This window comes from Mesocricetus auratus, unplaced genomic scaffold (assembly GCF_017639785.1).
Source record: "Mesocricetus auratus isolate SY011 unplaced genomic scaffold, BCM_Maur_2.0 Super-Scaffold_100006, whole genome shotgun sequence".
NCBI lineage: Eukaryota > Metazoa > Chordata > Mammalia > Rodentia > Cricetidae > Mesocricetus > Mesocricetus auratus.
In genome coordinates, this window is record NW_024429190.1 from 86,104,474 (window position 1) to 86,131,904 (window position 27,431).

The 27,431-nt window shown below is 39.4% G+C and overlaps 1 protein-coding gene across 1 annotated transcript in view; it reads left to right on the plus strand.

The window, feature by feature from the left end:
* The window catches only part of Ngly1 (N-glycanase 1), a 57,703-nt gene that overhangs the window by 24,811 nt on the left and 5,461 nt on the right, over window positions 1-27,431 (plus strand). Inside the window, exons 4-10 of the mRNA XM_005080986.4 lie at window positions 2,758-2,923; window positions 8,551-8,773; window positions 12,377-12,498; window positions 13,908-14,053; window positions 15,375-15,485; window positions 18,763-18,927; window positions 21,622-21,807. Coding sequence (XP_005081043.1) covers window positions 2,758-2,923; window positions 8,551-8,773; window positions 12,377-12,498; window positions 13,908-14,053; window positions 15,375-15,485; window positions 18,763-18,927; window positions 21,622-21,807 — 1,119 coding nt within the window. The remainder of the gene's footprint in view (window positions 1-2,757; window positions 2,924-8,550; window positions 8,774-12,376; window positions 12,499-13,907; window positions 14,054-15,374; window positions 15,486-18,762; window positions 18,928-21,621; window positions 21,808-27,431) is intronic.

The window sequence follows — 27,431 nt, forward strand, 5'->3', positions numbered from 1 at the left end:
GGGATTTTTATAGAGATTGCATTGAATCTGTAGATTGCTTTTGGTAAGATTGCCATTTTTACTATGTTGATCCTTCCTATCCAAGAGCATGGGAGATCTTTCCATTTTCTGGTTTCTTCTTCAATTTCTTTTTTTAAAGACTCAGTTCTTGTCATATAGGTCTTTCACTTGTTTGGTTAGAGTTACCCCAAGATATTTTATGTTGTTTTTGGCTATTGTAAAGGATGACGTTTCTCTGCTTTCTTTCTCAGCACATTTATTGTCTATTTATAGTAGGGCTACTGATTTTTTTTAGTTAATTTTGTATCCTGCCACTTTGCTGAAGGTGTGTATAAGATGTAGGAGTTCCCTGGTAGAATTCTTCCAGTCACTTATGTAGACTATCATGTCATCTGAAAATAGTGAAAGTTTGACATCTTCCTTTCCAATTTGTATCCCCTTGATCTCCTTTTGTTGTCTTATTGCTGTAGCTAGAACTTCAAGTACAATATTGAAGAGATATGGAGAAAGCAGACGACCTTGTCGTGTTCCTGATTTTAGAGGAATTCCCTTGAGTTTCTCTCCATTTAGTTTGATGTTGGCTGTCGGCTTGCTGTATATTTGCCTATATTATGTTTAGGTACGTTCTTGTTAACCCTGATATTTCCAAGTCCTTTATCATGAAGGGGTATTGGATTTTGTTGAAGGCTTTTTCAGCATCTAGCAAGATAACCATGTGGTTTTTCTTTTTCAGATTGTTTATGTGATGGATTATGTTGATGGATTTTCGTATGTTGACCATCCCTATATTCCTGGGATAAAGCCTACTTGATCATGGTGGATGATTTTTCTCATGTGTTCTTGGATTCAATTTGCCAGTATTTTATTGAGTATTTTTACATCAATGCTTATGAGGGAGATTGGTGTGTAGTTCCCTATCTTAGTTATGTCTTTGTGTGGTTTGGGCTAAGGTGATTGTGGCCTCATAAAAAGAGTCTGGCAGTGATCCTTCTGCTTCTATTGTGTAGAACAATTTGAAGAGTGTTAGTATTAGCTCTTCTTCGAATTTCTGGCAGAATTCTGTACTGAAGTATATTTTACCCTTCTACATGATTAGTTTGGTTGGGTATAAATTCTATGTACCTACTCTTTTTTTCATCAGAATTTCAAAACATGTGCTTCATGTGTTCTCAATAAGATGTCGGATACCAGACTCCCCCTCACCCCATACACATTTAATATTTCTTAAACTCAAAGACCTTTAGGATCTTATCTTTTACCTACTGCTATGCAGTGTTGTAGTCTAGTTCATTTTGTTTTCCATTCATCCTAGCTCTTCAGCTATGTGAAATTAGCTTTTTTTTATCTCTTTGAGTTGTTTCTTATATTCTTTTCAAGAATTTCTCCTGGATTTGGAAACTTTCTGATTTGAGTGTCTGTTCTTTTTATGCCTTACTCTTAGAAAATGTCTTACTTTGTCTTCTAATTGACCTTTCTTTGATACATTTATCCTATTGTTTAATTATACCAGTCCTTCTTTATTTCAGTGTTTACATTTTTATTCCTTAGGTCTGTACTAGCGTCTTTTGAATACAGATGGTTCCCACCTTACAGTGTTCAACTTACAAGGTTGCCTTGAGTTTTCTACTTTTAATGGCATGAAAGAAGTGCAGTACAAATCCAGTAGAAGCCACCCCTGGAATTTCAGTGAGTTCAGGATTTTCCTGGACTGGAGCTACATAGCAAATACTCCCTGTTATAGACAAGGACAGTGAGCTGCAGCACCGCCATCCTCGGCATCCTGAGGCTCACAGTGTGGTGCAATGGGGGACTAAATGCTTTTTCACTCATGCAGTTGTCAACTTGTGATAGATTTTCCAGGCTATAACCCACTGGAGGAGTGTCTGTATGATGTGTGCTCTAGTCTTGGAAGACGTACCTGCTTTCATATTCTGTTGTGTTTTCCATTGTTACTATAGGATTTGCTTTTCTGGTACTAATTCTAACACAATTTTCCCCTCATGGCTCATGACAGTTTTACAGACCTCTCCCCATACCTGGCAGAGCCTAGGTGCCTGCCAGATGCATATGCTTCCAGCATCTGTAGTGAGCGCAAGACATGCTACCTTTGAGATGTACTGAAGGCACCTGGCACAGACTTGATGACTAACCTTTTGGGGGCGAACTCTAAGCATGCAGTGTCACTGCCAAGAAGCAGGCTTCTTTGGTGATGAGATGACAAGGAGGAAGAAACAGTGGTCTTCTGCAGACCCTGCCCACCCACTTCCTTTCCTGCTGTGTAGGAAAGGCTCCTCACATGGTATAATTATTTTGGAAAACTTTTCAGTTTCTGTCAACACTTTGGCAGGCGGGCATACTGTTTTGTGTTCTTCCCTTAGCCCATACATATGCCTTTCCTCTTTAGGTATGAATTGACATTCTTGATCTCATAAAATCATTTCTCCTTTGTAATGCTGTATGTTACAAGGGTTTATAGTTGAAAGGATTATCAGATGTGTTGCTCAGAGCACTGTCTTGGTCAGAACATTATGACAAATGTGAATGTACGCCCTCAGTAGTGTATGCACAATGGAAAATAGACTGACTCAAATATCCGTAGCTATCTCCAAATACTAGTATTATAAAGGCATCCCATCTAATTGTTTTTTGTTGACTCTATATGATATCTATGAAATCATAGAACCACAGTGGTTTTAATATGTTATTTTTGTGGCATTGCAAAAAAAACCAACTAATTTTAGTGTTTTTTCTTCTTAGGTTGTTGGTGATTCAACCATCTTAAAAGTTCTTCAGTCCAACACTGAGCATGTGCAGCTCTATGAAAATCCTGTCCTTCAGGAGAAAGCATTGACATGCATCCCAATCAATGAACTGAAAAGAAAATCTCAAGAAAAGTTATTCAAAGCTAGAAAGTTAGATAAAGGTAGTGGCTTCCATAATGATTTGTTGCTAATTGTACATCATTGCTAAATAGTAGCACCTTTAGCTATGTATGCATACTGTAAATAGATAACTGATACATATGTAGATTTTTAAGAAGTATAACAATAATGGACACACCTTTGCTTTTTAAGAAAATTATATTGTAACAGCAATGTAGAAAATTCCACATTCTACCCTTTTACGCATGTATTTCGTCATTATTTAGTGTTTTATGTTGTGGTACAACCTTTATTGCCATCTTTTCTTTTTATTATAGAAGATGGAAAGTCAACTCATTAAATGGTTAGTTACACTCTGCCCTTCCCTGCCCCCAGCTACTGGCAATCACTGTTGTACTCTCTGTCTCTGATTTTGACTGCTCTGTTGCATATAAGTGTTTTGTGGTTGGCTTATTTGATTTAGTGTAACTTTCCTAGGACTCATTTGTGTTAAAACATACTACATAATTGCCTTCTGTTGTGAGACAGGTAATGATCCATTGTGTGAACATTCATGTCTTAAGTGGACACTTGTGTTGCTTTCATGTTTAGCTCTTGTACCTCTGGAAACATGGGTGAACAGATATCCCTTTGATAGCTGGTTTTAATTAGTGGGTGTTTTAACCCAAAACTGCTAATATTCTAATTGTTTTGAGAAACTGCCAAACTTTTCCTCAGCAGCTGTACCATTTTTGCTTTCCCATCAGCAGTGTACAGGATTTCAGTTTGTCTTCACCAGCAACTACTGTGTATGTTTTTATTTATATAATAATAATGTTAATACAGAGGAGATAGCACCTCATTTTTATTTTGGTTTGCCTTTCCAGTAATGTTGAACATCTTTTAACGGACATTTGTACATCTTCCTTAAACAAATGTCTATTTAGCATTTCTCTTTTTTTTTTTGGTTTTTCGAAACAGGGTTTCTCTGTGGCTTTGGAGGCTGTCCTGGAACTCACTTTGTAGACCAGGCTGGCCTCGAACTCACAGAGATCCACCTGCCTCTGCCTCCCGAGTGCTGGGATTAAAGGCGTGCGCGACCAACGCCCGGCTAGCATTTCTCTTAAAATATTAACTTGAATGTTTCTGGGTAAAGTTGAGTTTTATGGACTATACTAAGTATTAGCTTTTATGTTTTGTATAGTCTTTTAACAATGCTACAGATTGAACCCAGTGTCTTGTATATGTTAGACAAGTGGTCCACCATGAAACTACACCACTGTCTTTAATTTTTAAAATAGGGTCTCAGTGTGTATCTCAGGCTAACACTGACTTCATGATCTTACAGCCTCTGCCTTCCAAGTGCTGGGATTACAGGCATGCTTTAGTGAAGCTAGCAGAATTAGTCCCCGAAGTTAGACACAGGTTCACTTTTGTTATTACATATTATTGGCTAATGCAGAATATATGTTTTTTGGCACATTATAATTTGAGGGAAAGTGGTTGCCCTGCTTTATAATAAACATTTTTAGCAATCTGTCTTCAAAATACTACTCATCTACAAGCACCTTTTGAAGTGGTCTCATTTCTTCTCTCCAGAGTGATAGTGTTATCACTCATTTCACTTTTCTATATAATATGACAATTCAGCATGTTGCTATTATTTTATTTATTGATGTAAAACTAAGTTTCTGGCTTTTATCATTCTGAAAGATATGTACATACCATGTTTGTCTTTTTGTGACTGGGTTACCTCACTCAGGATGGTTTCTTCTAGTGCAGTCCATTTGCCTGCAAATTTCAAGATTCCATTGTTTTTTTTCCGCTGAGTAGTACTCCATTGTGTAAATGTACCACATTTTCTTTATCCACTCTTCAGTTGTGGGGCATCTAGGTTGCTTCCAGGATCTAGCTATTACAAATAATGCTGCTATGAACATAGTAGAGCAGACATCCTTGTTGTATGAATGGGCAACTTTTGGGTATATGCCTAATAGTGGAATTGCTGGGTCGTGTGGTAGACTGATTCCCATTTTCCTGAGGAATCTCCATACTGATTTCCAAAGTAGCTGTACAAGTTTACACTCCCACCAGCAATGGACGAGTGTTCCCCTTTCTCCACATCCTTTCCAGCCTAAGCTATCATTGGCGTTTTTGATTTTAGACATTCAGACAGGAGTAAGATGATATCTCAAGGTTGTTTTGATTTGCATTTCCCTAATGGCTAAGGATGTTGAGCACTTTCTCAAGTGTCTCTCAGGTAGGCAGACTTCTTAAATAAATGAATTACAATATCAGTATCTAGTTAGCTACGTGTTTCAACTTAATAGGTAGTCCATTCTCTTAGAATTTCCTTGAAATGCAGTTTTGTCTTGGTGTTTTATTTCTGTGTTTGTTCTTGGTTTTGAGATACTGTGTTGCTGTGTGTCTGAGCTAGCCTAGAGTGTTCTTGCCTCTGCCTCCTGAGTGCTTTCAGTTACAGGCCTGCACCATCACATGTGTGCCAGCTTTATTAGATACCATTTACTCACTTAAAAACAGAGGACCTGAATCAAAAAGAATAGAGGTTTGTCTTTCAGTACTTTCTTGTTTTGTTGGTATTTATTATAGTAATATGATATTTAATTATTAAAATTAGTAAACAAATTTACCTTTAAAAACCTTTACCCATGAACTAAGAAAAACAAGGATATTTATTAGACGTGTGCATCATTACCAATGAGAGCGGTCTTTGGGTAAAATGACAGATAGCCCTCCCCTGTGTAGATAATATGCACAGTGTCAGGCAGTGAAGAGCAAGCACTGAAAGCCGGCGCAGCTCTTAATGAGGCGTGTGCCAGCTCTTTTGTTTGTTTGCTTCTTTGCAGTGCTGGGCTGAGCCAGTGCCTTGCACATTTCAGGCAAGTGTTCCATGCCTGAGCTAAGTTGCCAGTCACTGTTGCCTATTTAGTGTATTTTCTCTTTTCAAATTAAATTCCTTAGTACATAGGATTTTGTGAAAAATTTATGATTTACAAATTAATTTGGGGAGAATTAACAATTTTAAAAGCACAAGTTTTCCCATCATGATGTATTTCTGAACTATAAGCGCCCCTCCCCCATATTTTTAAACTTTTGAAATATATCAGACAAAGCTATGAGAGAATAGAGTACAGTTGATCCTTGGATAACATGAGTTTGAACTATACATGTCTACTTATAAAAATATATAAATAAAGAAAGTATTAGGTATGTCACATGCATGTACATGTATATCATAGTACATTTTATCATTAGTCCTAATTTTTCATACACACAATACATTTTTAACAGCTAAAGTTAGTTTGTGATGTGGTTCAGCGGTAGAGTGTTTACCTAGTATGCATGAGACCTTGAGTTCCATCCCTGACACTAAAACTTAGCAGTGTAATTTATCAAAAGTTAGCTCACATGAGCAGACCATAATGCCAGCAGTCATACACAAGAAATGCAAGCAAATATGAAGATGCAGTATTATAACTGTTTAAAGTTAGCCATAGAGTGTAGTGTAACCTCTATGGTTTTGCATCCTACCTAACTTATGCATGTGGAGACCTTGCTGACAGTTAGTGTTAGTGTCCCAGCTCTTTTTTATAAGGAGCGTGATAAGATGACGTTGACAGCCAAGTACATCAAACAGAACCTTTTCATCGAGTCTGTAAAGACCTCTTTTATTAATGACAGCATGTTTTGTTTTATTTTTATAGTCTTGATTTTTTAGTACACCATTGAAGATTTTGTTGTTGTTTTTTCGAGACAGGGTTTCTCTATATTGCTTTTGATGCTGTCTTGTAACTGGCTCTGTAGATCAGGCTGGCCACAGAGATCTGCCTGCTTCTGCCTCCTGAGTGCTGGGATTAAAGGCGTGAGCCAGCAACATCCTGCACCTTTAAAGATTTTTAAGTTACTTTGTATCTAGACAAGTTGAGATTTTTAAGAACTTAATGTAAATTTACTACTTGATTTTAAAGAGTAAGTAAATTGCAAATACCTGTTATTTTAAGGCATTTAAACGACTTAAAAATTTGCAGATACCCCCTTAGGTATCAGCAGTCCTAATATTATTAGAGAATACTATTTCAAACACCTGTGACTAACATCAGATATATTAGATCTTAACATTATACTATGTATTTTCTTCATAAATATTATTTCTTTTACTAACAAAACATTAAATGTGCAAGAGGGCACAGTAAAGGTGTTTGCTCCAAGCCTGATGATGTTCAGTCCCCAGAAGCCACATAATTGGAGGAGAGAACTAGCCCTGAAAATTGTCCTATCACCTCCATATGCACACAGTGACATTCCCACCCCTAACAGACAAATACATGTAAAACATATATACACAGAAAGGGGAGAACCTCTTGTGTATGTGTCTCCCTGATTCCCAGAGAAGCCGTGGTCTTTAGTGTAGTAGAAGGGGCTGCCAAGATCCCTCAGCAAGTTAAGCCACTTGCCACTAGTCCTAACAAGCTGACTCGGATCTCTGAGGACCGACATAGGAAGAGAGAACCAATGTACACGCTGTCCTCTGACCTTCTTCACACGAGTGCACTGTGGTCCCCTGCTCATACACAAGTAAATGTAATCTGTTTTGTTTTGTTTTGTTTTTTGCAAACACAGTTTCTCTAGGTAGCCCAGGTGTCCTAGAACTTACTGGGTAGACCAGGCTGGCCTTTACCTCAGAGATCTTTCTGCCTCTGCCTCCCGAGGGCTGGGATTAAAGGTGTGCACCACCACTGCCCAGCTGAGCAAATGTAATTTTTTAAAATAGATATGATAGGAGGTGGTTCTTTATTTATAAACGGGCAAAATATTCTGTGTTGTGATTACTTGCTGAGACTGTTTTGTACAGTGTGGATAAGGTTGTGTGCTTATGTCTTTTGGGATGCATGTCTATGGGTAAATTTTATTGCACAGTTGATGTAACTGATTTATAAAAAAAAAGAGTAGATGCTGGAGAGTACTGTCTGCTCTTCCAGAGGACCTGTACTTGATTCCTAGTGCCCACATAGAAACTCCCAACCTTCTTTAAGTCCAGTATCCTGCAATCTGATGCCTTTTCTGGCCTCCAGGGGTACCAGGTATGCCTGGATACACAGACATACATGTCGGTTAAACACCCATACACATAAAATAATTTGTTAAAAAGCTAGCAGAATGATTTTTAAAGTATCTGATATGTTGATTTCCACCTATGATTGTTTTACTGTTTCACGTTGTTGTGTATGTATCTAGTAGCGAATTTAATATGGCCAGTATTAACATGTTCTTTGTGGTGCTGACGACAAGACCCTGGGCCTGCACATGGCAAGCAAGCGCTCCACCAGTAAGCTGTAACTCCAGCCCTAATGTTTTTCAAAATCAGCCATTTTTTTCTATCTCCCTTGTGACCTATGGGTTGATTCCTGATTGACCCTAGTCCCTTGAGACACTGTCATGCTCTGCTCACCTGCATAGACAGCACAGAGGCTGCGGTGGTCACACCCGTTGCTGTTACTATCAAGTCACAGAGGTTACTGTGTGTTGACCCTGTTCACAGTATCTGATGTTGTTGTTACATGTTCTTATACTTTCATGTATTTCTGTTCCCAATTTAAGCATAAAATATAAAGGAGCTTTTGAATTTTGTCAGCTTTAAATATTAACTGATTCTCTCCTAACTTCCAAGGTACTAATGTAAGTGATGAGGACTTCCTTCTACTGGAGCTGCTACACTGGTTTAAAGAGGAATTTTTCCACTGGGTTAATAACGTTTTGTGCAGCAAATGTGGTGGAGAGACTAGATCTAGAGATGAAGCATTGCTGCCCAATGAGGATGAGCTGAAATGGGGTGCAAACAGCGTGGAGGATCATTATTGTGATGCATGCCAGTTGAGCAACCGGTTCCCAAGGTGGGTACCCACGACCTGATGTTGGAGGGTCTCTCAGCGGGGTGGTTAATGGAAATTTATTATTAAATTAGCTTCTTAGTCTCCATTTTAATTGTACTTAATATCTCATTAGGACATAGGTCTGCAGATTAGACTTAAAAGAAAAAGAATGGGCTCAGGATCCCTAAGACTAGGTTTTCAGTACAAAGGAGATTTGCCCCAAAGGGACAGAGGGCAGGGAGTAAGAGTCAAACACAGGAGATAGAAGACAAGGGAGAAAGGGAAAGGAAAAAAGGAGAAGGGGCAGAGATATTTGTTCAGGGGTTGGGGGACAACAAAGGACTGCCTCTGGATAGAGAGGAGACAGATGTAGCACATAGGAAAATGGTGGTTTATAAAGGTAAAGGGAAAACCCCATGCTAGGATGAGGTGTTTAATTTTAAATGGAAATGTTAATTAGGTGAGTTGAAGGGGACTTTTGATTGCTGCACTTCAGTACTTTGATAGCTGGACATAGTCAACCTCAGGAGGAGGAAGTGGCCAAAAAGGGAATAGATCTTGGTGACTGCCTTTATGAATGCCATCTAACAGCAAGGCAGGAGGAATGGGGAGAAAGGCAAGGCCTGCAGAGCCACATGTTCCAGTGGGCTAGTGTCCTTGAAGACGGGCAGACTGACCCAGCTCATCTACACTCTCTAGTTTTGTTAGAACACAGTCACACTGATCTAACTGGTACTGTGACAGTTTTCAAGCTACAGCAGAGTTGATGAGAACTGATGACCATAAGACCTGCTAAAATATCCATGGTCTCCATTTCTCTGTTTTCTCTATCATATCTGTGTCTGTGTCTTGTGTAGTCCAGGCTAGGCTGGGCCTTAACTTTTCCCTGCCTCTACTTGTTGAGTGGTGGATTGCAGACATGTATCACTATAGCCAGTTTATCCAGTGCTAGGGACAAACTCCTAGCTTTGTGCATGTTAGGCTGGCACTTTGTCAAATGAGCTGATCTCCAGCCCTTACTGCTCCTTCTATGCGAAGTTTGTTGACTCTTATTCTAATATATTAATTTCTAAATGTATTCATAGCATTTTAAATTCTGAAAGTGTTATGGATAGTAATATATAGTGACAATAATAGTAGCAGTGATCCCATTGATAGTAAGTGTTATCTTTATTTAATCATCCAATATAGGGATAAAAGTAACTTATAAAGGCAGAAATTTGTTTTAATTAGGACTTTTCCTGTCCCAGCCTTTCATATCTGTCTCAATCTCTGCATTTTTGTTTTGTTTCTCTTGTTTGGTTGATTGGTTTAATTTTTTGAGACTGAGTCGTGTTGTCGAAGTCAAACGTGATTCTCTTACATGACAAGATTACATGTGTGCACCATAAGCCTGACTAAGTATCTACATTTTAAATTTGGGAAATTAAAACTTTTCAATTCACTTTTCCCAACCTTTAGCTTATAAGCCTAATGTTAGTTTTTGTTTGTTTGTTTGTTTTTGTTTTTGTTTTTCTTCCAGACAAGGTCTCTCTGTGTAACTCTGGCTGTCCTGGAACTCACTCTATAGACTAGGCTGGCCTTGATGCACAGAAATCTTCCTCCCTGGTGCTGGGATTAGAGGCGTGCACCACCACCACACAGCTTAGTAGATTTTCTTAATAGGCAATACTTAGAAAGTTTAGTTCTATTGCCCATTTGCTAGAAAAGCCTGTTCTGTTGGAACTGTAGTACTCAGTTCTGACCTAATTTGGAACCAACCCTACATTATACATTAAGAAATATAATACCTAATGGTTATCTAAAACCTGTTTTTTTTTTAAACACAGCCCCTTTACAGAATCATACATAGTTAAATCCCTTTCAATTTGTTTATTTGTTTGTTTGTTTCTTTTTATAGTGTGGAGTGGTGCTGGCTAGCATATTTATGCAAAGTTTATTTTCAAACCATTTTCCCGCTTTACTTGTAGCGATTGTTTATATAAGGTTGGAATAATAAACATGTTTTGGGGTGTTGTGTTTCATTTTGTTTTTATAATACCAGAACTAAAACTCAAGGCCTTAGTGTTGTGGTGCAATGATTCACCTTTGAACTATAGCTCTTCATCTATTCCATTTGACTTGATCCAAGATCAGAGAGCTTGAATTCTTTGTTATGCCTTAATGTAAACTTACATCTCTCTTCAGTTATAGAAGTCTAAATTAATTTAACTTAGCTTAAGCAAAACATGCTCAACAAACTTGTCATTGAGAGCCAGTTCATTCATGGCGCTACTTCCTTTTCTCCCCAGGCCTGGGGCTGACTTTTCTACTCAGCTGGAGCACTGAACACACCAGCAGAGCCTTTCTCATTCAGAATGAAAATCTCAGTGCCCTCCTCCATTCTTAGGATAATTTTATGATTGGAGTAACTTTCAGAAGAATGCTGCACACATCTTGCTTGTAAATTAACAAGCATCTTTAAGTGATCAAAGAATTAATCAAAATCATTAGTAAAAAGAAAACTGGAATTTATACTACATTAAGATCTCTGTGTGGGGGTGAGGAGTCTGGGTGTGTATATGTACAGGTGTGTTCACAGGTACAGGGTGAAAGCCAGAGGAAATATCAGAAGCTGGTTCAAACAACTGCCTTATTCCCTTAAGATAGAGTCTCTCACCAAAACTGGAACTAGGCTAATGTCCAGCAAGCCTCAGAAATCCTCCTGCTCCATCACCCACAGCATTGGGGTTAAAAGTATGCATGGTAACGTCCAGCTTTTTACATGAGTGCTGGTCCAAACTCAGGTCCTTATGCTTATGCAGCAAGTGTTCTTAACCACTGAGACATCCCTTCAAACCCTAATCCCCACAGCCCTACTTTTGGTTTTGGTTTTTGGAAACAAGGTCTCACATGGCACAGGCTGACCTTGAACTCTGTATTTCTAATCCTCCTCCTTCTTCCTCCTAAATGCTGGGATTGCAGTTGTACAGCACCATGCCATCTTTATTTGGTGCTGGGGATTAAACCAAGGGCTTCATATATGCTAGGCAAGTACCATACTAACTGAGCTAAATCTGTGCCTCTGTCCCTGCCCCAAACTAAAATCTGTTGAGTCGTTTTTAAAAACTTACTTTGAAGAGAACTGTTGAATATCTTAATTACATTTCTTAGAAAACTTGCCCACCTAAATCTTGTTTGCCAAAACCATTAAGATGGAAATGCCCCTCTCCAGCCAATCATAAAATTATCCTAAGAATGGAGGGCACTGAGATTAGCTGTTACATGGCTTGTATTACTGATCCTGAGCATGATGGTATGTATATTGCTAATCAGCATGTTTATCTTCTTTGAAGAGGTGGCACCCATTTTTAATTAAGACTAAAATTGACTGCATATAGTGAAATTATTTGAAATTATCTTTGCCCAGAACTATATTCACTGAAGACAGTTCCACTGTTTAAGCATGGTTCACAAAGACAAACACAGTGCCTTACATAGGCTCCGTACTTTAACCAATACTTTAAAACAAAAAAACAAAGTATCATGATTGATAACTTAGCATACAAGTGATATAAATTCTTTAAAAATTGGATTTTAATCATGAATCACAGCTGGTGTCTTTGTTGTTGTTTTTTAAACCAGATATAACAACCCAGAGAAACTTTTGGAAACAAGATGTGGACGCTGTGGCGAGTGGGCCAATTGTTTTACGCTGTGTTGCCGTGCATTAGGGTTTGAAGCTCGCTATGTGTGGGATTACACAGGTACAGCATGTGGTAGGAGAGAGGAAGAGGCGAGGCAGGAAAAGGGCTCTATGGATTGGAAATTCAGATTTGTGGCCCAAGCCCCCATTTTTCTCTTTCTTATATCAGCCTAAGTTTTTTATTTACTTTCTGTCTTAGTTGGGGTTTCTATTGCTGTGGACATATACCATGACCACAGCAACTCTTTATAAAGGAAAATTGGGGCTGGCTTACAGTTTCAGAGGTTTAGCCCATTATCATCATGGTGAGCAGCATGGTGGTTTGCTGGCAAACATGGTGCTGGAGAAGGGGCTGAGAGTTTTAAATCTTGATCCATAGGTAGCAAAAGGAGACTGTGAATCACACTAGGTGTAGCTTGAACACATAAGACCTCAAAGCCTGTCTCCAGAGTGACACACTTTCCCCAATAAGGCCATACCTATTACAACAAGGCCACACCTCCTATGGTGCCACTCCCTATGGGCCAAGCATTCAAACACATGAGTCTATGGGAGCCATTCCTATTCACACCACCACACCTTGTGTAAAATAAGAGCAGTACCAACCTCACAGGCATTCTCAAGGCTCCAGAAGATTTTTGTAACAGAGCTAACTCTACTCCTGGGAGCTGGACTCTATCCTTCTAATCTTTTAGCATGACATTAATGCTAGCCCTGTTCTATGTGGATGGGAATATGTGTAATAATGTGCTGTAGAGATCATTTTAAAAGGGATTGCTGTAATTGGCATGGCCTATATTGCAGTCTGCACAAACACTCTGAGGAAAGCCTTGGTATTTGACTCGGTGTTTATTTAGAAATGACTCTGTTGTGTCTGGTTGCTTTCTCTGTTTCAAGGTTTTCCTTGTTTCCACTATTATTTTAGAATCAGGTGAAAACTTCAGCTAATAGTCTCTCAGAATCAAATGTAGAGCCTCAAGCAGGGTATGATGGCATATGCCTGTAATCTCAGCATTCACCAGAGGCCGTGGCAGGAGGATTGAAGCCAGCCTGGGTGTCCACTTACCTATTGATGAGACTCCATTTCAAAACCAAATATAGACCATAAACAACCAGATATCCCGTTAGGCCTCCTGGGTCCAGAGAGTGATTGTAGTTTCAAAAGTCACAGTCATTCTTCCCAGCCTGGTGGTTTTGATGCTTCGCTCAAAGCTTTGCCTGCTTTAGAGTTATAGCACACACTATTCTTAGTTAAGACTTAAACTGAGTACATTTTACAGAATTGTAAGTACAGATATTCTACAGTTATGTATGCCACAAGCTGCTCTTGCTAACTAACTAACATTTAAATACTATGAATTAGAATACTATATGATTCTTAGAGAATTATGTACAGTTAATTAGAAGTCATTATGGTTTTATGTACTTAACTTCTGTTTCCCTTTTCTTTCTCTTACCCCACATGAGTAGACCATGTTTGGACAGAAGTCTATTCTCCTTCTCAGCAGCGGTGGCTGCACTGTGATGCGTGTGAAGACGTCTGTGACAAACCTCTCCTTTATGAAATAGGATGGGGCAAAAAGCTTTCATATATCATAGCATTCTCTAAAGATGAGGTAGGACATAAGAGAAAGAATCCAAGAATAAAATATTTTAAAGTGTATTTGGCATTCAGGTCATACACATTTACAGTATGCTGTTAAATATGTGTCATTTATAATACCAAAAACTCATTGTAATCAGTGTTTTCTGCTGTGGGTGTACCAAGGAATGTTCATATCCATGTACCTACAGATGGACAGTAGGTGGGTTCAGTTTTTAATATTTTAAATTAAGCTGCTACAAACATTCAGGCATATACTTGCTTACTGCCTAGTCGTAGAATGGCTGGATCATTGTCAAATTATTTTGCAAAGGAATGGCACCATTTTATCTTCTTACCAGCAGTACATGAGACTTCCCAGTTTTTCCACATTTTTGCCAAAGTTTAGTGTGGCTTTACTTTGAAATTTAGCCCTGTGGATGAGAGCATAGTTGTGCTGTCCTCGTGGCACAGTGTGGTGGGGTCCGTGCCGGGTGTTCCTCTTACAAGCCTGTGTCTTCTTTGCCTATTTTCCCATCGTGTGTTTTGTTCTTTTCTGAGTTTAGAAGTTTTTGTGTTCTTATGCAAGTTGGGTTTTTTTGGTTTTGTTTTGTTTTTTAGAAATACATGTTGCAAAAATTTGCCTGGTGTGTTCTAAATGATTTGAAGAAAAAAAAATCTTATTCCAGCTTAGCATGTTCTTACAGATTTTGCTTTTCATGTTGTAACTAAGAATTTTTACCTGCCTAATGACAATAATTTTCTTTTCAGTTATTATACTTTTAGTTTCACATCCTAATGTAAAACTCTTATCAGTTGGGGTTAATTTGGTTGAAGTTTATTTTGAGCATCTAGATAATGAATTATTTTGGCATAGTGTGATGGAAAGATTGGACATTTTCCTTCAGTTGTCCATTTTGTCAGAAGTCATCTGTATAATAACACAGTCATGAGGGTAAAGTTTGCTTTGTTTAATTCTGCAGTGGCATCAGCTTTAAACTGAAACCCTAATATTCTGAAAACTTTATCCCTTTATTTATCAGTATATTTTCTTGAAAAAATTAAAGCATAATCTCTTCAATATCTTTCATTTTCATTGTTTACTGTGACAGATGAGGTAGGCCTTGAACTGATGTTCCTGCTTCAGCCTCCTAAGTGCTGAATTATGGTTGTAATCCTCCATGCCACCCCCCTTTTATTAATTGAGCAATACCCTGAATCCTGGTTTTAAAATCCTAACAAAGGGTGATATTTTTCTGAGTTGCATGGAAAAATTCCTTGCATTATAGTTATATATAAAAAATAAGAGGTCAGTGTGAGTGGATTAAATAGTTATGTTCTGTGATTGGTCCCAGGTAGTTGATGTCACCTGGCGATACTCTTGTAAACACGATGAGGTGATATCCAGGAGAACCAAGGTTAAAGAAGAATTACTCCGAGAAACCATTAATGGGATTAATAAGCAGGTATGTGGTAGCTGTCATTTTCAATAGGACATTTGAAATTTTATATATCATCAGGAATAGTCAGTTTTAACCCTTTATTTATTTATGGAGACAAGGTCTCATGTAACCATGTCCTCAAGTGCTAGGCTAGTATGGGCAACATCAGTGCCTAGTTTTTTTTGTTTTTGTTGTTAGTTTATTTTTTTCCTCCTTTTTTTAAAATTTAAATTAGAAACAAAGTTGCTTCACATCTCAAACCCAGCTCCCTCTCTCTCCCCTTCTGCCACCCCTCCCCAGGCCCTTCAACCCCCCCCCACCTAATCCCCACTCTGGGCCCCAGGTCCCCAAGGAGGGTGAGGCCCTACATGGATGATCTCCAGAGTCTGTCATTTCATCCAGAGCAGGGCCTAGGCCCTCCCCCAAGAGTTCAAGCTGAGAAAGCATCCCTCATTGTGGGATGGGCACCCAAAGTCCATTTGTATTCCAGGGATAAATACTACCCAAGGCCCCATAGATTACCTAGGCCTCCTCACTGACTCTCACATTCAGGGGGTCTTGATCAGTCCCATGCTGTCCTCCCAGCCATCAGTCTGGGGTCCAAGAGCTCCCCCTTGTTCAGGTCAACTGTTTCTGTGAATTAAACCAGCCCAGTCTTGACCCCTTTGCTCATCAGTCCTCCCTTTCTGTCACTGGATTCCAGGTGTTCAGTTCAGTGTTTAGCTGTGGGTGTCTGCCTCTGCTTCCATCAGTCGCTGGATGAAGGTTCTGTTTCCTAGACTCTCTGGCAGTGGGATTGTATGCTGAGTGCCTAGTTTTTACATTTTTCTTTTATTCTTTGAGAATTTCATGCAGTATATTTTGATCATATTCACCATTCCACACTGTTCCCAGATCCACTCTACCTCCCTACCCACCCACCCAACTTCATATCCTTCTAAAAAAAATTTGTGTAATTTTTGCTGCCCACATACTCTTGTGTATGTGGCCTGGCCTGCCTGGAGCTTGATCTGTCTACCAGGATTCATACCCTTGTAGGTGTGTGTGCCTACCATGTGTGTATGCATAGAGGCCAGAGGTTAATATCAGGAATCCTTTCCTTCTCCCAATAGCTCCTTAGTAGTGGGTATGCCCACCTCCCCACCTTCATGCTGGGATTTTGTCAGACTTGAGCTTGTACAACAGGTCTTGTACATACTGTCACAACTACTGTGAGTTTTATATGTACACCTGCCCTGCTGTGCCTTTGCTGATAGTACGTCATCCACAATTGGCTCTTTTCATCTTTCTGTCTCCTTCTTTAGTGATCCCCAAGACTTGAGTGGAGGGGTATCCGGTTGAGTGTAGAGAACTCTACAGTCTCTTATTCTCTACATGTTGACTCATTGTCATACCCAGGGTCATATACGCAGGATGGAACCCAGGGCCTTAGGGTTCTCAACAGTTTACCAACTGATCTGTATGCTTAGCCCCCTCCCTTCCCCATTGAAATTTCTAAAGCAGTAACATCTCTCTAGCAAGACTACATTATTAAGCCAGTGTCGTTTTATTCATGGAAAATCTGTATAATTCATTGAGTTATTATGGGGTGTTTATGTTAAATGTCACATTCATTCTCAAAGTTCAGCGAAGCACAATTTCAATATTTATAATATTTGCATGAGAAGTATGTGATTGTGGAATGGTGAGATAGCTCGGTGGGTAAAGTGTTTCCTGCATAAACATAAGGATCTAAGTTCAGATCCCCAGAACTCATGTAAACTACAAATGTGGTAGCTTGCACCTGTAACCCAGTACTTAGCCCTTACAGTCAGGGAGGTCCCAGGGGCTTTCTGGCCAGCTCATCTAGGTATGATGGTGAGATTCAGGTTCCTTAGAGGTCCTGTCTCAAAGGTGAGATAGGAGAAGATAGATGAGGATGCCTGATGTTGACCTCTGACCTCTGGGCATACACACAAGATAGGCACACATGCACACACATAAGCTACACATAAACAGAAACACATACCACACATATTCACATACCACATATGTATACATATCACACATACACAGCACATACACACACATGCACACAGTATGTGATTGCTGGGCCTGTTGGTAAATGCTTGTAATCCTAGCAACCCTAGCCATTGGGAGACTAGAGCAGGAGGGTAGTGAATTCCAGGCTAACTTGAACTGTATAATGTGACCCTGTCTGAAGAAACAAAATCTGTCTTGTTTAATTATCAGACTCTATCTTGAATATAATGATGCACTGTACTTGTGTAGAAATGTATATGTAAATGTACCCATATGTTCTTGTATGAAAATTTCTGAAATAAGGTGTGGAATGGTTATAGTGATTACCAGGGAATGGAAGAACTAGAGGTCTGAGATGGAAGAGTCATTTTATACCCCTTTGGTAGTATTGTATGTACATAGGAAGTTTTGTCATACTTAAATAACTAATTTTGCTTTGCCTGACAAGAAAAATGAAGTCAATAGTCTTCATCTGATTCTTGACTCACATGTGGCAAGTCTCACTCTGGTCCCAGACTGACCTTCTAGTCTCATGAGGAACTTTGTAGAGACCCTGGCCTGCCAGTGTAAGAACCTGGCTGGAGCTGGGCGATGGTGGCACACGCCTTTAATCCCAGCACTCGGGAGGCAGAGGCAGGGGGATCTCTGTGAGTTCGAGGCCGGGCTGGACCAACAGACTCCAAAACAATACAGAGAAACCCTGTCTGGTAAAACCAAAAAAAAAAAAAAAAAAAAAAAAAGAACCTGGCTGGAACATTTTGCATTTGACTTGGTTTCCTTCCCTGTCTTGGACTCTAATAGGAATTCTGTCTTGTTTATTAGAGGCTAAGCCCACATTTTGTGCCTGGTTTCTCAGCCTCTTCCCATGCTGCTTAATAACGTGCGAGTTCCTGGGCAGGGAGAGAGGGTACAGTGTGGTCCTTCACATTAGTTCATTTCCCCACCGAATCCAGTTGCCCTCATACCCTCTGTGTGTGCACATGAGCACATGCATGTCTACAGAGCTTTCCTTAGCAAGGCCATGGGCATAACACCAGCCAGTCCTTCACAACTAGGGCAGAAGGTGCTACCTCCTATTTGAAAGCTGCACTAATCCAGTTCATGAAGAGTTGAAAATAAAATATGTAAAGTTAAGTTTTCTATACTTTTGAAGTTTCTAAAGAGTGTGGAAATAAAATTGATGCATCTTTCAAGACCTCTGAAAATATCAATGCTTTTATTTTGCTTAGAGGTGGACTTCTGTATACCCCTAAACTCTGATTTTAAACATTAATTACAGAGGCAGCTATCATTGTCAGAAAACAGAAGAAAAGAACTTCTCCAGAGGATAATTGTGGAGCTTGTTGAATTTATATCTCCCAAGACCCCCCGACCTGGAGAACTTGGTGGAAGGGTGTCTGGGTCATTGGCTTGGAGAGTAGCCCGAGGTGAAGTGGGTCTAGAGGTATGTGTTCTAGCCAATTAATCTGACTTCCTGCTTGCTATACTATACTCTTAGCTTTTAGAAAACTGAGTTGGCAAATGATCAGAATAATTTTCCTTCTGGGAGGTTTTATGAATGGGATATAGAGATAGATTTACAATATGAAACAAGATTGAAATCTCCTTTTTCCGCTTCCATTTAAAAGTAATACTAGACTCATTTCTTATAATCTGCTCCTTTAGTTGTTAAGTCTTTCAATATCTCCTTTCTGTAGTCTATAAGAATTCTTAGGTAGCTGTTCTGTTAGCACTGACCTGTACTCCTAGATGTTGGGAAGGTTGAAACAGGAAACAGGAAAGTTCCAAGTTCAGTATGGCGGTGTAGTGAAACTTATCAAAATGAAAAGGGAAAAGAAGAGAGAGCACTTACCAAGCATGTGTGAGGCGCTAGTTCAGTCCTCAGTGCTAAAGGAATGGTTGGTATCATGTGTTTAATCTCTGGAAATTGAATGAATAACACTGGAACTGATTTGTGTAGCTTAACTCTACAGTTAGGACCCAGGTAAAAGTCTATGTACAGTGTTCTGTAAAGAGCATTGAGACACAGTACTTTGGATCGCCCTTACCTAGGGAGCTTCCTGTAGCATTGCTGGATTATTCAGCATATGCATAATCTAGGAAGCAACCTAATGAAAGTGCTTGAAAGGAAAATAATCCATCACATATTGTTACCAGACAACAATTCTGAGCAAATTAAAGTTTTATGTTACCTTTATGTAAATATACCATTGTTGTACCCATTTTTCATATGTCCTAAAGGAGTGAATTATCTCCAGTAAATTTTGTATTTGCTTTTTAGTTTATTCCATCATCTGTGTAGTAATGTTGGTTTAGCTGTAGAATTACCACAGCCAAGTCCAACAAATATTTCTGATCACTGCTGACACAGTACAAGTTAGGGGTGTGAATCTAGATGAAGCCATTAAAGATAGCACATTTAACTCACAACTGCATTCAGCTGAAAGCATGGACATTATTTAGGTCTTCATTTCCTTTTCATCTTTGGGGTGAGTGTGCTTCCTCTTACATGGGTGAACACTAATTAAACTTTAAAAATATGAACTGGGTCATAACGAGATCATTTTCCCCTTTTGAAAACTTTGGGAATTTCTCAGTTGCTAGAGACCATCTTAATGCCGTGGTTTTAAAAAGAAACCACTGACTCCCATTTTACAAGTGGGTATCCTAAAAGTGAGCAGAAAAGAATAGTAATCCTAAAGTTATTTGGATCTTAATCTTACAGTCATTTGGAGAAAGAAGGAAATATTGCTGATACTGTTTCCAGAAAGGAAAGTTTTATCCTAACAGACTAGGAGTGATAGCACACACTTGTAGTTCCAGCCCTAGGGAGGCTCAAGTTTGAGAGCAGCCTGATCTCCAGTTTTTATGAAATATTAATCTTATTACATGCTGCTTTGCTTCTTTGTATACATGTTACATTCAGTAATATATGTATATTTTCTTTTCATTTTGACAATTATCCTTTATAAGAAAATAGGTAATCATTCTAGACATCTCCCTTTGGTTTGTGTTAGCATTCTGAAATACTTTTTATAAAACAGAGAAGAGGGGTTTGTAGAATTGCATGCCTCATATTCTCAAGATGCTGTGTTCCAGTACCACAAAAAGAGAAGGAAGAGGGAGGAGAAAGGGAGGAAGGGAGAAGTTGGGAAGAGAATGGAAAATGTTAAAATATAGCTTAATCAAGTCAAATGATAAAAAATAACTTTCTTTTATTTACCTTTTGACAGCTCGGTATACAGGTTCTGCTAGAGAATTATATTCTCTTTCATACATTGATAATGGTTTTCACTTTTATTTTATTTTTTGAGATAATGACTTGCAGTATGGTTCAGGTTGACCTCAAACTTTCTATCCTCCTGCCTCAGCCTTCCCAGTCCTGAAATTATGTTTGCACCACCATACCCCAGTTAGTGCTACTATTTTAAAACATTGTCAGTGATACACACAGACACACACTTGTGTTAGATATTTTTACAGTGGTCATTGTTTCTAGTACATAGGGAGTTGTTGTAATTTTTAACATCTGTGTAGAGCACAGATAGAGAAGGTGAGAGTGACAAAATGGTGTAACATTTAGTGTTAGTCACAGATGGAGGTGGAGGAGTAGAAATGAGAAAAAATGAATGGGTTTAGGTAGTTTCTTATTGCTGGGATAAACCATCCTACCAAGGTAACTTACATATGGCAGCAGCAGGCAGGTGGGCATGGCACTGAAGCAGCTGCTGAGAGTTCCCATCTTGATCCACGAGCAGGAAGTAGATAGCTCACTAGGATGACAGAAGGCTTTTGAAGACTCAAGCCTCCCCCATGACACACCTCCTCTAATAAGGCTAATCCCTCCCAAAAAGTTTCACCAAAAGAGACCAAGTGTTCCAACATGCGAGTGTACGGGAGCCATTCTCATTCAAACCACCACTGTAAATGATGAAAACGCACACTTGTCTTGCAATGCCTTGTTTTGTATCAGTATTATACTCACTATATGTAAGCGATAAAGTCTTTTCTGAGTTTTTTTCTAGTGAAATACATTTTTCCTTTTCAATTTGAGTGGGCCTCTTACTATAGTTCATAGCATCTTTTCTTTTTGTTTTCATGTCTCCATAATGTTAAATATTGAATTTCTACTTTTAAGAGAAAGGAAACCCTGCTCATCCCTTCTGAAAATGAAAAGATCTCTAAGCAGTTTCATCTCCGTTATGATATTGTAAAGGACCGCTACATTCGAGTCTCAGACAACAATAAATACATCTCTGGATGGGAGAACGGTGTGTGGAAAATGGAATCCATATTCAGAAAAGTTGAAACAGACTGGAACATGGTAATTTAATGCATGAAACTTTAAAATTTGTGTTATTGTTTAAACAGATATATATTGCCTTCATTTTCCAATTATATAGAATGTGAAAACTGATATAATTGCTTTTGGTAATCCTTTCAGTGGGAAAAGAAAATAATGTTTCCAACACTTCATCAAAAATGCACTAAGGATTCTTGCACTTTTATCATGAAAATATCCATTTTTATCAGTAATCCTTTTTCAAATGTAATCCTTTTTAAAATTTTTATTAGATTTATTCATTATATTTTATGTATATGTTTTGCTTGCATATATGTATGTGCATGCTTGGTACCCACAGAGGTCAAAAGAGAGCATCTGGTCACCTGAAACTAGAGTTGTGGATGATTATGAAACATAGTGTGGTTGTTGGGAATTGAACCCGGGTTGTCTGCAGAGCAAAAAGTGTTCTTAACCACCTACTAAATTTTACTCTTTTATGGAAAAAGTAAATCAAGTAACCAATAGCCCTCATGACTGTCTATCACATAACTATGTAAGAGTGCTATCATTTAATTCTTTCACAACCATGTATTACCAACCTACTAAATGCTAGCTGCTGGGAAGTTTAATGGATTTAGCCCAATGTCCAGCAAGTATAATTAGGATGTGAGTAATTGAGCACAAGTATTGGTTATTTCCTATCTGTGCTCTACAATGTTAAAGGAATGAAGATTGCACTGTAGTTACTCACACATAATTACTAAATTTCACATTATTGTCATTTATCCATAAGGAATAAAAGCTTTGCTTTCAAGGATTCCTGTTCCTTGGAAACACTGTAAATAATCTATGTTACCCTCAAGACATCAATAGTGAATACTGTTAATTTTTATTAATAATATTGGAGGGCAGGGGATGGGTTCACATGCCATGGCACATGTCTGAAGGTCATGGGATTGCTTGATGGGGTTGACTCTCTCTTCCTTTATGTGGGTTCCAGAGATTGAACATAGGTCAGCAGACTGCTTGGCAGTGCCTTTGCCACTAAGCCATCTAGCTGCCTCTTCCCCTCAGCATATTATTGATAGTTGCCTCCCCCCACAGTGTTGATTAACTCATAGGGAGCTTTAAAATTAACTTACAAAAATATTTAAACGGGACATTGTTTGCTTGTAACACATTGGGTAGATCAAAACAGTAAGTCACAGATGAAGGTGCTGTGTTCATAAACATCTGCCATACAGTACAAAGAAACACAAACAAGTTCTGCTTCCTTTCTTGGATTCAGTTTTGAGCTTTTGTTTCCAAACTTACCTAATGCTTTGCTATTACAAGGTTCAGTTTAAGTCATATCTTATGGGAGCTGGACAGGTGGCTCAGCAGTTAAGAGCACTTGGTATGCAATCATGATATCAGCACCTGTGAAACAAGTTTGGTTCCACACATACTTATAACTCCAGCTTTGAGTTGAGTGGAAACTGGAGTATTGCTGGAGCTTTCTGGTTTCCACCCTGAGAAAACATGAGCCTAGGTTCAAGGCGAGACCTTGCTTCAAAAGAAATAGAAAATAAATAATAATAGTGAAAGAAGAGGTTAGCCACACCCATGTATGGGCATAGGTACCCACACTTACATGTATAAGTACACACACACATACATACACACACACACACACACACACAAATAATCTTTAAAAATAAAAAATAAATAGTTGTATTAAATGATAAGGTGGGGATACTTCTTACTGAACCAAGAATGGGTTGTGGGATTATGATGCTTGTAATTTTGCAAGTATTTTTATGTAGCTAATGAAATGCATAAAAACAAAAAAATAAAACTTAGACTTTCAAGGTGTGTATGTCTATAATGATTATGTAGTTGGTAGAAGATGAACATCTGGAAGACTGTCGTTAGTCTAAAAACTCCTAAGCAGAAAGCAGAATGGAATAGAAGTTTTCCTTACACAGAAACTAGTTTATACTTGCTGAACTGAAGGAAGCCCATGTTCCTCTCTAGCCAGCAGTGTTGCTAGGGAAAATAATAGTAGAGGAAATGATGTGTGGCAGAAGGTGTGTGTGCTGAGATGCAGGGCAGCTCTGTCACACTTCTCTTTTGTCTTCCCCATTCGTGTGTTCACCTGCAGACATTTGCTGAGTGCCTGTCATATACACGTCTGTTGTCAGCTATATGAGTGAATATGAGTCCATTTTCCTATCTTCTAACAGGGAAAACATAAACAGCCATCTTAACTAGCATGCAACGAGCTATAATAGGGATATCAGTGCATTACTATGGAAACGCCGAGGTAATTAGCTCAGGCTGTGGGAGTTGGGCAGATCTCCACAGAACAGGCAGTATTTGAGCTGGACACTCAAAGATGAGTAGGTGTTTACCAAAGCAGTAGGCATATATAGCCTGTTTTGATACATGGATCAAGAGAGAGCATTGTAGTTAGAAAGGGTACATTGTATGAAGAGTTAAGAGATGTGAATGAAATGTGAAGGTCATTAAACATAAGGCAGACGTAACTATTTGAGACATGATTTGATTTAATGTAGAGTAGGGCACAATATTTTGTGTTTCTAGCTATAGGATTTAAATCCAATAAAAATGCTAGAATCTTGGAGAAATGGGAGGGAAGAAGGGAGCAAAGTAGAGAGAGAGACTTGGAATAGCAACTTTCATTAACCCTTGTGTCCCCCATTTAGAGACATCAACCATTGTTTGCCAGCTCTTTTGAGTAGCAGGCCAGTCCCAGCACTCCTTTACTCAGTGACATCCCACACCGATGTTAACAAGTAGCCCGTTTTCTAAGTATTAGAGACTCTTACCTCCTAAGGCCATACAGACATACCCAAATTTCTAGTTTCCAAATCATTGTTCAATAATATCTGAATTGAAAGAAACATAAAAGCCAAATCAAGAAGACTAGTGCTCTCTTTGGGAGACAAGTGAGCACCTCACCATTAAAAGCAAGGTGAATGAATGCCTAGCTCATCTCCCTATCTGCCATATCCCTTCAAACATGTGCTGTTTTCTCTGCTGGGGAAATGCTTTCCAAAATTCAGTGTGCACTTCCAAAATTCTGAGTGTTTTTCCAGAAGGCACCCTAGCTGTTTCTTCAGCTTCCTCTTGCTCAGTGCTCTGTTGGGCAACTACCTGTCCTTCCTCCTCCTCAGGACCTCAGCTGCCCTGTCCTTCCTTCTCAGAATCTCAGCTGCCCTGTCCTTCCTCCTGGGAACCTCAGCCACCCTGTCCTTCCTCCTGGGAACCTCAGCCACCCTGTCCTTCCTCCTGGGAACCTCAGTCACCCTGTCCTTCCTCCTAGGAACTTCAGCCACCCTGTCCTTCCTCCTGGGAACCTCAGTCACCCTGTCCTTCCTCCTAGGAACCTCAGCCACCCTGTCCTTACTCCTGGGAACCTCAGTCACCCTGTCCTCCTTCCTCCTGGGAACCTCAGTCACCCTGTCCTTCCGCCTAGGAACCTCAGCCACCCTGTCCTTACTCCTGGGAACCTCAGTCACCCTGTCCTTCCTCCTAGGAACCTCAGTCACCCTGTCCTTCCGCCTAGGAACCTCAGCCACCCTGTCCTTCCTCATCAGAACCTCCTGTAGAGAGAAGCCTTCCCACCAGCCTGGTTCCAGAGCCGCATCAGTCCCAAATAAACACACAGGAGTCTATACTAATTATGAAGCTATTGGCCTTTCTTGTTTCTTACTGGCTAGCTCTGACTTAAGTATTTATCCCATAATTGCTAATCTAAGTATTTCTCTTACCGTAGAAATTTCCAGGCTTCTTATCCCTATGGCGGTTACATCTTGACTCCCTGTGTATCTCCTTCCCAGAGTCCTCCTCGACTCCTAGTCCCACCTATCTTGCTTCCCTATTGGCCAACAGTGCTTTATTGACATATATACAGGACTTCCCCCATCAACCTCCTTTACTTTCCTTTAGGCAAACTGCTTATCCTCGGAGCTTGCTTAATGCCCAGGCCCAGATGACTGGGACTTTCACCTTTTGTAGGTTCTTTCACTGTGTGGCATGCACATTTATTCAGTAGCTGTATGTAAGAATAGATTGTCTCTCTTAGAGCAGTAGCATCTTCAAGATCTCCTTTATCATTTCCCATTTCTTGCCATACTCATGAGTCTGATGGCTAATACATAGTGTTTACTGCAGACTTGCGAGAGTAAGATATATGGGTTGAATCAGCACCCTTGAGTGCACCTGTTCTTTCTCTTTTTCCCTGCAGTGCTCAGAGTCTTACATATGTCACAAGCTTTCTGTTGATTTGTATCTCAAGCTGGACTTTTGAACAGTTTATTTTCTGTCACTATACTCATTTGTGTCAGGAATTTTTCATTTGGTCATCAAATGTGTAGATTGTCAAATATGGTTGTCATTCGGGATGGAATGAACAAAGAAGCAAGCCTCAAGGTGCCTATGAATGTGCAGGATAGTTTTATGTCAACTTTACACAAACTAAAGTCATCCTAAGAGGAAGAAACCTCAATTAAGAAAATTCCTCCATAAGATCAGACTGTACACAGCCATAGGGCATTTCTTAATTAATGACTGATGAGGGAAGACCCAGCCCATTGTGGGTGGAGCCATCCCTGGGCTGGTGGTCTTAGGTTCTGTAAGAAAGCAGACTGAGCAAGCCATGGAGAGCAAGCCAGTAAGCAGCCCTCCTCCATGGCCTCTGCATCAGCTCCTCCCTCCAGGTTCCTGCCCTTACTGCTTCTGATAATAATAAGTTATATAAACCTGTGAGCAGAATAAACCATTTCCTCCCCAAGTTGCTTTTGGTCATTGTGTTTCATCACTGCAATAGTAACTTCTAAGACAATGACCTAGTATAAGAAGGGTGTGTGGACTAGCTATTGGATTGACAGCATAAGAATGTGAATCTCAAGTGTTAAGAGAGGAAACAAATTTAAAAGCTGTTGTTTTCCTCATTCAGAAATAAGATTTGGTATGCCTCCCTAAGAAAAACATCAGGGAGAGTTTCTCAGCTTCAGAACAGTACATGAAGCAAAGTGTTTATGATCATGGAAATAGTAAGTGGTGAAGTAGAGAAATAGCACAGAAGGATTTTAATACAGGGTACCTGAAAGTGGATTCATTTAACTTCAGCAATAAAATAGAATAACCAAAATTAGGATTCACAAGCAATACCAGTGTGCCAGCAGTGAATTAAAGTCCTGTGACACACAGCTGCTCTGCTGGGCATCTGTGGGAAGGGTGCCTACAGAGTGCTTGTGCAATGAATGGGAAACTTAGAGCGAACCTCAGCAGCCCAAGGTGAAGAAGCTCTTCAACACTCTTTAAAGCCAGACCAGAAAGTCACAGCAAATGTTTCTCAGTCCTGAAATCTCCATCTGTTTGTATATTTCATGACATACACCTCACCCACAGATTATACATGCTTTGGTGTCTGTGCAGACACCAAAAGGGACTGGAATGGGTTGCTGAAGAAAAAGCTCCATCATTTCCAGTTTTACCAGAGTTCCTGCTAAGGTCAGAGAGCAGCACTTACTCTTCAGTACACCCACAAAGAACATACAAATCTGCACACTGGGAATGAAGCCTATAAATTAACCCAGTAAACAGTGACTGGTCTGTGAGGTAGGAAGTTAAAAACAACGTACAGAGGCCAGCAA